General features: G+C 39.1%; 1 protein-coding gene across 2 annotated transcripts in view; it reads right to left on the bottom strand.

Annotated features, from left to right (window-relative positions):
- The window catches only part of LOC150075716 (uncharacterized), a 506,024-nt gene that overhangs the window by 92,807 nt on the left and 400,867 nt on the right, over positions 1-12,350 (bottom strand). For both annotated transcript variants that reach the window (XM_090387689.1, XM_090387690.1), the window contains exon 8: positions 10,543-10,695. In XM_090387689.1, the coding sequence (XP_090243815.1) occupies positions 10,543-10,695 (153 nt within the window). The remainder of the gene's footprint in view (positions 1-10,542; positions 10,696-12,350) is intronic.

Genomic DNA, 12,350 nt, shown 5'->3' with positions numbered 1-12,350 from the left:
AGTCCAAGATCAACGTGTGACTGAACCTTTTGGACAAGGATGTCGTTCACGTATATTCTTATTTTGTTTGGATTTATTTTATTTGTGAAGGTCATTTGCGCAGTCTTGTCTTCATTTAGGTATAGCCCGATAGAGTCGAGGTATTTTTCTAATTCTTTTATTTTGGCGTTGACCACTTGGTTGCAGTAGCTGGCAGATTCTTGGTCTTCTGAGGTAATAAAAATTTCATATCGTCCGCATATGTGATGAATTGCTTCCTGTTTTGAGCTAAGAAGCGTTCGAGGGCTATGGCAAAGAGTGTGTCGGACAATACGCCGCCTTGTGAGACTCCTTTATCGATTTGGTACGTAGCGCACACATTCCCGTTTGTTATTGTGATTTGTCTGCGCAGAAGAGTGTTCGTTAACAAATGGAGGATATTTCTCGTAATGAGGAAGTAGTCCCTCAGAATAACTATTAGAGCTGGGATGGATATAGTGTCGAATGCGGCTGCCACATCTTGAAAAACAACATCCAGTTGCTGCTTGTTATTTAGCGCTTGCTGGGTCCTTAGCAGTGTCCCCATGAGGTTGGTGATGGTCGATCTTTGAGGAAGTACTGAGTGCAGGTATTGAGGTCTGTGTTTCAAGCAATGTTGGATGATGATGTCCAGGATTGTTTTTTCGAATATTTTTTGCAAAGAGCATCCAACAGCGATTGGTCTGAAGTCTTTTACAGATTTAGGGTTTTTTATTTTGGGGATAGGTTTGACGTAATAGCTTTTCCACATCTTCGGGAAATCCTCTTCCACCATTATTCTCTGAAATAGATGTAATAATATATCGATGATGAAACAGCTACAGATTTTAATCATAAAAAGTGGGAATTTGTCTGGCCCGATTATAGCTTTATTTGGGAGACTGTTGATTGCTCTTTTTAAGTTGTCTCTGCTGATACTGATTTCCTTCAATTCTTCGTTGTTAGTCACAATTTGATTAGTGTTGATAATGTCTTTAATTTTCTTGATTATATCCTGCATTTTGTTAATGTTATCTTCACTGTTAACTTGATTTTCCTTGAGGGGTGTTCCGAACTTAGCTTCAGCCCAATCCTTAAAGGTTTCCTCAGTCATTTTATTCATGTAACTTTTTTTGTTGGCAATTCTTTTGCCCTTTTTTAATTTTGTTATAATCATTTCAAGGTGTGCCTGTTTCTTAGCCTTCGTGAAACGTGCTCTTTCATGCTTGTACCGGATGTGATCCTCTGGATGACCTGTTCTTTTCCATTTCCTGTACAGTTTTTGTTTATTTTAAGTTTCATCACTAGATTCTATCAGGAGTTATTTGTGGAAGTTAGGGGTGTTGAGTCAATCAGTGAAAAGTTCTGAGAAAGCATGCAGGTTTTCTGCAAGGAGCAGCTGATGACACTGAGGAGTGGGGGTGAACCTGGTTAGAGTACAAAACAGATTTTGAGATGGATAACGGAGACTAGTAATTCGTTTTAACCATCTCAACAACCAGTATGCGATACACATGAACTTTTTGCTGTTAGAGAGTCGGGCAGAGGGCCATATGGGCGAGTCACACACGGGGATCGCGACAAAGTACGTTAGTAGATATTGAATGCAAGTTTCTGGTTGCTTACTCCAGCGAGTTCTTGTTTTATTGCCCACATGGCCAACAATGTTTCTGCGCAGGTAGCCCAATGGTATCGTCACTATCCTCCTCACACCGCGTGGAAGAGGCTGGGTTCGAATCCCGTGGATGGCGCGAGGAACTTTAATGGCCTTTTTTCAAAAAAGTTGAAGGAATAGCTGTCAACGCTTGTAACACTCAACGTAATTATTTCATCATTTTTCCTTTCATACTTGTTATTGTAAAAGTACTCGCAATGTAATTATAAGTAATGTTGTTAATCACGTGACATGTGGTTGGTTTTCGAAGTCTCTGTAATGGAATGTAGAAACATGTCCGATTTATTTATGATTTACCTGTTAAACAACACCTGTGTAATTTCAGATCTGTTTTTATTGTTATGTTTTTCAAAGGGAACACCCCCTAAAAAGTCTCTGGCTCATGTGTTCTCCCTCTTTCCCTTCTTGCTGTTATCTCCCAACAATTGTAACACAAAATAGGGATAAATAAATTATCAAATTATCACTCCGTGGCTGAGTTAGTCAGTCTCAAGCGTAGCAAGGTTCTCCCCCCCCCCAGAAACTGGAGTTTTTCGTCCAGTAAAACAGACAAATCGACCATAGAAGACACGCAATTAACAAACATAAGGCACAGCACGGCAGACGAATTTAATTATTCCGGTGGCCTAAATATAAATAGTTTGGGTTTTTTTTTAGTGTTTCTGCTAGAGTTGGCGAAGCGTTGTGTTAAGTGCTCGTCCCACATATTGTTGTTAATGTATATATTGCCCACACAGTGCCACCTTAACTTAGGTGGCACCCGGGCTATTGCCTATCTCCACCAATATAATCTGTATTCAATTTTGGTAGAACTTCTATAATCAAGCTACCTTGCCACCAGGGAGCCGATGTCATTAGGGCATCCGGGCCCCTCCTCTGCATGTGGAACCGAGCTCAGGTCCTTCTGTGCAACATGCACTTTAATGGCGCTCCCACTAGAGGTAGTGCAATACTGATCAACAATCATGCTCTCGGGCTGCCCACACCTGAGGGCTTAAAAAAATTAATCTCCCCCCCTCCTGTCCGACACAACAGACAGGGAGGGAGAACAAAACAAGTTAATCAACATAATATAAAATAAATAATACGAAATATAACTAAACAAAACAAAAAATAAAAACAAATTTAAAAAATATAATAACAATAATAAATAAATATATAGTAATTATGTATACCGTGCCAATTAAAGTTGCCAAACGTTTCCTCTTTCGGAAAACTAACCCACAGAATTCTTGGAAAATTAAAAAAATTTCCATACTTCCAATAAATAATCTTTCATACCCTCTATCAAAGATATCATATTTTTCTCTCAATGTATGTCTATATTCTTCATAGATGGGACAATCATAGGGAATGTGGTCCCAACTCTCGAGCCTGTCACAATCACAAAAAGGGTGAAATTCTATTCCTAGATTGTATAACTTATATCTTAAAGACCCGTGTCCAGTAATTATAAATGAGGATAAAACCATCTATTCAACTTATTATCATAATTAAAACTAATCTCTGAGATAAATAACTTGATGACAGCCCCAGTGTCACTATTATCCCATCTTTGTTGCCATATTTCCAACATCCTCTTAAGTATCTTCCTTCTTTCTTGTTTAACATCAGTGGACAAATCATTAGTTATATCTACACGCGAGATTTGTTTCCCCTTCCTTATAAAGTAACCGAAAGCTCTATTCAAAACTGCTAAGTCTAAGGGCAATGTCCCTGCCAGAACTTGCAGTTCATTTGTGGATACCGTACTGCATGCTCTGACCATTGTCAAGAGCATGATTCGTTGAATCGATAATGATTTTTGCTTAAATTTTACATTTATAATTCTGTGGTACCATACTGGGGCTGCGTATGTCACAACAGGTACAAATATTGCTTTATAGTATAAACTTAAAACTCTTTTTCCGAGTCCCCCATTCAATCTTTCTTAAACGTACGTAATTTTTTTTAAATTTTATTTCTCACATTATCTAGATGAGGGGTAAACAACATCTTATAATCTATGATAATACCTAGGTATTTAACCTGAGGCCCTAACGGTATTTGCCTATCATTAATGATTAATTTGGGGGGGTCTACCATAATCCAATTTACTCCTCATAACAATCTTAGTTGATGACACAGCAAGTTTCTCATTATTTGTTCAGTCAATCAAACTATCAACTACAATATTCATTCGGTTTTCTATTGCCAACCTGGAGTTTCTTTGTACACATATAACCAAATCATCTGCAAATGCCACTTTGTGGCAATCCAGAAATTCATCTTCCAGCCACTGGTTTATGCAAAGAAAAGTGGAGTACGGCTCGTTCCACGTAAGGGGCCTGCTGCAAAGAAAAGTGGACTGTTGCTGACGATACGTAGACGGTTGGGGGAAACGGGAAGGTGTGATTAAAAACTTTCGCCACGAATACCACACGCGCAACCACTTCACTAACGAGGTAACTGCAGAACTGGTTTGTGCAGCCTCATGAAAACATACTGGGATTGAATTGTGCTGCCCTTTCCTACCTTAATGACAATTATTACGAGGGAAGGGAAAGGAAATGTTGACACAATACCCTTTTTATCGCTCTAATATTAATCGCCCTAATCCAATGTTTCCTAAAAAAAAGTGACTTTCATCGAGTGAAATACGTTATTTCACTGTCCTGACGAAGCGACTTCTGTTGTGTGAAATACCTTCCTCGTGAGTCCGTTCATTTTCCCACCAAACTATTTTCGACATTGTGAGGTTTAAGCAGCGCCTGCAGTGGCGTAGGAACGCCTTGGCATTAGGGCAGGTGCCAAGGGCGCCGACAGGAGAAGGGCACCACTGACAGACTACATCAATACAGTGTCAAGCTATTTCGACACCCGAGGTTAGCTGACGAAATGGCGCCCCTCGATGATTTCGGATCAAGATGACAGCAGAGGGAGGGTGAAAATTAATTTTCACACGGTGATTCAAGCCTGCATGCATCTTTACATCTGAGTACATACTGCATAGCATCATAGATCTATTTGCTGTCCAGAATGTAACTTTGAAATGGACCAATCAGGCGATTGCTTCATCAGCGCATGCTCGAATGCATAGTAATTCGCAATTCACGCATTGTGTACAAACTGAATAAGTTATAGTGTTTTTGTGATCGCTATATAAACAGGTAATCGTGAATATTGTGATTTATAATTTAAATAAAACAATAAAAGCCAAATTAATTTTAGACAGCCACCAAAGAAAAAAAGTGGAAAGACTGCATAAAGAGGAAATTAGAAAAAAACATTCGGCTAGTTTACAAAACTGGCTTACAATAAGCCACTCCAAACCTGAAAGTGACGAAGAAAACGAACACGATTCGAATGAAGATGAAATAAATGATGATGCCACTGAAACGGAAGTTCAAGAAAAGCTCAAACAGTTGAAGTTATTTTAAAAGAATTAGAAAGAAACTGTTGGCAGAAGGAAATGATGGTAGCAATAATATTAACACGGAACGTGTAAGTCTGAATTTTAATGATCCGACCACATGGAACTTTAATGCCCACAAAAACAGATCTTTTATGGTACAACACGGTCCCGAACATATAGTCTTAAATACGTAACCTGTCACTAATGGCAGATGTTTCAATAATTCGTTGAAATACAAAAATGAAGGTGTTGAAAAATAAAAGAGGGGAAATGGTTATTTTATTGCAAAAACAAAGATGCAATATATTGTTTTCCGTGGCTCTTATTTGTATCTGGCACAAATAATGTTCCATTTTCAGCTCAGATGGATTTAAGGATTGGAAACATCTAAATCCAAACGTTCTTTTTCATGAGAATTCATTACGACACATAAAAAATTTCACAAAATGGAAATGATTAGAAAAGGGTCTTCAAAAAGGTGGACATTTTGACGACGCTGCACAAGAAGCGAAATTTCGAAATGGCGTCATATATTGAAAATAATATTGGTCTATGCTGAAATTAATTTAGCATTTCGTGGACGTGCTAGTAATTATCGATACGGAAGAAAAAAAATTGTGGCGTATTTTTAAAAATGTACGTTAAGTGCAGTACCAACTGTGTGGTACTACACTTAAGGTGGTAGAAAATGAAAAAGACCTGGGAGTAATTGTGCAGTCAGATATGAAGTTTTCTGAGCAATGCAGACAGGCTGCCAGGGCAGGTCATGGGGTTTTGTCAATGATATATAGAAATTTTGCTAGCAGGGAGAAGGAGGTGATTATCCCTCTGTATAAGGCAATGGTCAGGCAACGCCTTGAGTACTGCGTACAGGTCTGGAGGCCTCATTTTAGGAAGGATGTAGATTTACTTGAGCGTGTACAGAGAAGGGCAACAAGATTGGTGAGGGAGAATGAAGGGATCCTCTTACCAAGAGAGGCTTAAGTTCTACAAATTTCAGTGGCTGGAGACAAGGCACCTGCGCGGTGATCTGATTGAGCTGTATAAGGCCTTGAATGGGTTAAGCACGCTGAATTCTGATGGGATTCTTCCACTTGTTCAGATTATGAACCTAAGGGGGCATAAATTCAAATTAAGAAAAGACAGATGTAGAATAGATGTGCGGAAATTTGCCTTTAGCCAGCGGGTGGTTAATTGCTGGAACAAACTTCCATCTGTCGTTGTGGAAGTTGATAGGTTGAATAAATTTAAGGAGGAACTGGACAGGCATTTGGAGGGAATGGTGTGATTTTTTTTTTTTTTTTTTTTTTGGCTGATGCTGCATAAGCTCATACACTTGCTTTCTTGCATCACATGCCACTACTACTACTAGATAGAATTTGTCAGTCAATTTGACATTGGTATGAAAAATGCTCTGGAACTGCATATTAAAACACCACACTAATTATTTATCTCCAGAAATTCAGAATGAATTTATTAATTTGTTAGCAACAAAAGCTTTATAAGCTGCAACTATAAAGGTTGTTGCTAACTTTATAAGTTAGCAACAACCTGCTTTATAAGCTGGAACAGGTTGGAATCACTGGAAAAATCCTTAGATGGATAGAAGGATGGCTTCAGGGCAGGAGGCAGAGGGTTGTGATAAATGGCTATTCCTCAGATTGGGTTGATGTAAGAAGTGGGGTTCCCCAAGGATCAGTATTAGGACCACTTTTGTTTTTAATTTTCATAAACGACATTGATGAAGGGATTGAGGGCGTGATGTCTAAATTTGCAGATGATGTTAAAATTGGTAGAGTAGTTAATGATCACTGTCAAGCTGAGCTTCTTCAGAGAGACCTAGATAGACTTCAAGAATGGTCAGAAAAATGGCAGCTATGCCTTAATTCAACAAAGTGTAAGGTATTACACCTGGGAAACAGTAATCCCAAAACAACTTATTCACTTGGTGGAGTTCAACTAAACCCAGTACTGGAGGAAAGGGACTTGGGTGTTACGATACGGTCAGACATGAAATTCTCTGAGCATTGTAAACAGGTTGCAAGGAAGGCCCATGGTGTCCTATCGAACTTTTGCAAGTAGAGATAGGGATGTGATAATCCCATTATATAAGGCTTATGTTAGACCACACTTAGAATACTGTGTTCAAGTATGGAGACCGCACCTAAAGAAAGACATGGAGCTTCTTGAAAGGGTGCAAAAAAGGGTAACTCGTCTGGTGAGATCGGCAAAAGGGCGTCCTTATGAAGAAAGACTTCGAATATGTGGGTTGCAGAGTTTGGAAACTAGACACCTTAGAGGAGATTTGATTGAGGTGTTTAAGGCTGTGAGAGGCATCAGTAAAATGAATGAGGACGAAATTTTCAAGATTATAAATGATGCTAGAACTAGGGGACATAAATTCAAGTTACGGGGGGTAACTTAAAACTTCCGGGGGGTAACATGGGTGGTAGAGGCCGACAGTTTGGGGAAATTCAGAGGTCATCTGGATAGTACCTTCGGGTGAGGGAAGCACATAGGATAATAGGTTTAATTTCCTTTTTTTTAATTTTTTTATTAATTATTATTATTTAGTTATTTATTTAATTTTTTTATTTATTTATTTTTTATTTTATTTTATTTTATTTTATTATTATTTATTTTTTTTTTGGCTGGTGCAGCATAAGCCATAGGCTTTCTTGCACCATGCGGCCGTTACTAATACTAAAAGTACAAAGTGAAATAATTTTAAAAATAACTAAATGCAACGAGGCATAATATGTTAAGAGTAAGAGTTTTATATCTACATAAAATCGGTGTGGATACACCATAGATAACTCTTAAGAAAAAACTACGATAGTAGTATGGGAGCCATCATTTCCTCTGTATCTCATATTGTGCTCTATGGTAGGCCAATAACTTTGAAACGGTGCCGTTTCACTTCCACGAAACAACAGATGACCGCTTGTCGGGATAAAGGGAAACCACTCTCTTCTAAATCTCTAACAGGATGCTTACAATAGAAGGTTGACCAGAGCCTAATGTCCGAATGTTTAATACACCTTGGTCTGCCCACTGGCTATGGATACACAGAAAGTAGTTGATTGTTGTTGTTTGTTTGTTTGTTATTTGGTTTTTAGGAGCATTAGCAACTAAGGCCATATTGCTCCGGGAATATGCGGTAGGCATTCCCTGACCATTCCGCACCCTTCGTATTTGGTGGTCACGGGCTCGAACCCCGGTCTAATCAAGAAGCGTGTGCTACGCACTGCTGCTCCTGCCCACCTGGCTACGGAGGCGCCTCAGAAAGTAGTTGACCAGCTCGACTTCTCGGTATGTGGGACAGGTAGTCGGATAGGTTTTAGGGGTCCCACTGAGTTGCAGATGGTAATCTCTTTATCTTTTCATTCGGGCGTAACAACACATTATTGCTTGCTTGAAGGCCATGGGTGCGAACGATGTGTACCCTGTTAAGTCTCGTAATGCAGTCGTTATATGGAAAATTTTCGTTTCCATAAAACGAAGAAATAAAAAAATTCGGCACAGAATAAAATTCTATTTAGCGAAGTCTAAAAAAAATCGGTAAAAAGAAAACATTTATCTCTAAATAGAAACATTCGCTATAAAGAAGTTTGTTAAACAGAGGCCCGACTGTCGTTATTATTTATTATGATTTCACCAATAATTATCGAAATAAGGCGCGTAGCCACGAATTTTCCAAGGGCACCTTAAACCTAGCTACGTCTCTGAGAGCCTGACAAACGTTGATGAGTGCCCGAAATCTATGGATGATTTCCTCTCTCTCTTTTAGATTTGGAAATAAAATCCGACAATAATGAGCGTAGTGCGTAGCTGCAGGGATGTTGCAGAAATGCAATTTTGGTCAGTGTTTCCCTTGAACATCGTTGTGGTGTAATAACCAATTTAAATACTTCAAACGAAGGTTCCCCTGAGCTGTCTCACACTGTATATCTGCTCCAACTGCAGTTTATACTTGTGCGACTGATGCGAATATATTCTGGTTCACGGGTCAGTTCAGCACGAGTTGACAGGTCTAGAGGCGTCACTTTAGGAAGGATGTAGCTCTGCTGGAACGGGTTCAGGGAAGTGAAACCGGAAGGGAACAAAAGGGTGTTCTTACCTAGAAAGGCTTCAGTTCTGCAGTTGCAACTTCTCGAGGTCAGGCACCTACGGAAAGATCTCCGTATGTGCCTGATTGAGGTTTAAAGCCTTGAATGGATTGAATAAGCTGAATATTAATGGTATTCTTTCACTTGCTGAGACTACACACATGAGGTTTTGTTAAGGGAAAATGATGTTCAGCTAACCTGGTTTATTTAGGAAATAATTTTGAATTGTTCATTTGGATTTTACCAAAGCATTTAACTCGGTCCCTCGTGAGAGGCTAATTGTATAAGCTGTAACAAACTGAGATCACGGGTAAGATTCTAAGATGGATCATAATTCAAGTTGAGGAAGAATGGTTGAGGGACACATGTGCGGAAGTTTGCCATCAGCCAGTGTGATTAATTGTTGGAACAGGTTTCCTTTGTTGTTGTGGAAGTGGATGGGTTGAATAAATTCAAGGGAGAAGTAGACAAATTCTTGGAGGGTACGGATGGGTGAACCGTGTTTCTTTTTTGCCTTTTGCTACATATATAAGATTGCTTTCTTGCATCATTTGCCATTACTACTACAGTAAGTTCACCCCACCCCCAGAAACTCCGATTTTTCATCCAGCTAAACAGGCAAACCGACCAGAGAACACATGCCATTTACAGACATATTACACATGGTTGGCGAGGTTGCTCTTAGGTTATCCTTATATGAGAATTTTATAAAATCTCTCGGTGCCTCTGAGAACCTGATCATCAGCGAACAGCTTTCGTTATTTTTATTGTAATAGTTCATTGGTTTCAGTGATTTTTTTTAGCCGAGAAAATCATAAAATGTCTTTCAGAATTTTATTCTTCTCTCTCGATCTGAATGAAGAGGAACTGGTGTCCTTTCAGCGTGGCTTGGATTAGACTGCACGCACACGCATTCTCTAGAGGAGCTGCACTTAATTGTCTTTGTTTTCTCGAGATGACACACCGAAGCAAGATCTCCAATAACTCCCCCTACACGCTGTTGAATTTCCTTTTTGAAAATAAAATTTAATTTCACGTTTGTCAGGAAGGAAACAAGAACTTTTCCAAAAATGGCATAGTTACTTTTCTTATCGTTTAAAATCTTGGTGAGCTGGACGTACTACTCGCGATAAGTAGAAGTTAAGTACGAAGTTCGAAGCAATCGAGTTCGAACCGACTGTTCGGCAGGAATTCTTTCCCGGTAGCGCCGCATCAAACTTTAACATGCATTTTTGCAATACTGAAAAAAAAAAAAGTATTATTTCGTTATTATTTATTCAGTTTATCACTTTTTGTACTTTATTACTTTACGTACTACTTCGCATGACACGCGCACTTTTAGAACACCCAAAGGGGTGTTCACTAACCTCATCGCCTTGTTCGGCTGCGATGTCGAGGGCGTCTTGCAGTTTCTCCGAAAACTTTGCGTTCACGTTGATCAGTTCTTCGAGGTTGAGGAATATGCTGTTTAAATGCTCCTTGCTTAGGAGGCTGGCGATTTCCATCGGCCGATAGAACTCCTGCAAATAAAATAATAATTTTTAATTAATTGTTGTTCGACTCTTACTGTCAAAGGGGCTGGTCTCAAAGGGAAGAACTGCCAGTGTAAAACCAATGCGCAAAGTCCATTCTAAGGGTGAAGCGGGTAACTACAGACCGATTAGTCTGGATTTTGTGGTAGGAAAAATCGTGGAAGAATCAAAAGTTCAACACAGGGTCATTTAGATAGAATTCTGACGAATACACGACACGGTTAAGGGAAAAATGATGATCGGCTAACCTGGTTTATTTAGAAAATAATTTCCAATTGTTTATTTGGATTTTACCAAAGCATTTGACTCAGTCCCTCGCGAGAGGCTATAACTGTATAAGCTGTAACAAACTGAGATCACGGCTAAGATTCTAAGATGGATCATAGGGTGACTGCAGGGCAGCCACCCTACGATCCTTCTAGGTTGCGATTAATGGTCATTCTTCGGATTGATAGAAGTGGGTCCCCCAAGCATCTGTTCTGGGACCACTATGTGTTTTATTTTCGTACATGACATCGACGAAGGGAAAGAGGGCGTGATATCAAAAGAAATGATGATTTGGAGAGTGGTTAATTGACGATCAGTGGCAATCAACGGGATTTCGACAGGCTTCGTCGATGATCAGGAAATAGCAGCGTTATATATAACGCTGCTATAAAATTGTGTTATATATAACGCAACAATCTACAAGGTTTTAAACTTGCCAATTCAAGTGCACCTGGGGAGAAGCAACCCCCATAATAACTTTTACAAAAAAAAAAAAAAAAAAACCCGACATCGAGCTTCTTGAAAGATTCCAAAGGAGACGGGAACCCTGTAAAGGGTCACAGTATGGGGATAGACCCTTTAAGTTGATATTTATTTTATTTATTTATTGAGTTTTAACCTCTGCGCAGCGTTTGCGGTAGGAGGATCTTTGATAAATTGATTTTGATAATAACAGTCGCAATTATTATTAGAGAGCGTGGGAACCCCTGAGGGGGACCTAACTGAAGTCTGTAAACCTCTAAAAATAAAATGAATGAAGGTGAAATTTTCAATATAAATTATGTTGAAAATTTCACACGTTATATGTGATTCCAGATTCAAAATAGGGGAAAAGGTTTAGAATGGATTGTAGGAAGTTTTCTTTTGCCATTGAGTTGTTCATTACTGGAATAAGTTACCTCCGTGAAAGGTTGAGTCTGACAGCTTGAGGGAAGTTGAAACGTCAGCTGGATAGAGGAGGGAAAAACGTCGGTTGTTTATTTTCTCTTTATTTTTTTTAAATTTATTTATTTTTAATATTTTATATCGATTATTTTTATTTATGTTATGTATTTATTTATTTATCGGCAGCAAAAGCCTGCAGCCGCCTTACACTGTGTCACAAATTCTAATGATAATTGCAGAAACTACTAGCTTGTGCGAATCGGTACTGCGCATGCGAGCAGTCATGGAGAGCGGCTGTGTTCAGGCACTTGCATGCTCTTGGCTGTGGGCAAATCCCAGTTTTGAAAGATCATCCACTCACCCTTCGACACCCTACGAGCAAACGACAGTTTAGATGCACGTAATCATCGACGCACATTTGTCAGATTTGTAATTGAAAATGCGCGAGTTGCGATTAAATTTGATTTTTTTTATTCTTTATTTTTGAATTC

The sequence above is a fragment of the Mastigoproctus giganteus genome, chromosome 13, assembly GCF_048544385.1.
Source record: "Mastigoproctus giganteus isolate SK-2022 chromosome 13, ASM4854438v1, whole genome shotgun sequence".
Lineage (NCBI taxonomy): Eukaryota > Metazoa > Arthropoda > Arachnida > Uropygi > Thelyphonidae > Mastigoproctus > Mastigoproctus giganteus.
The sequence above is the reverse complement of the archived record's forward strand: the minus strand, read 5'-3'. Positions and strand labels throughout refer to the sequence as shown.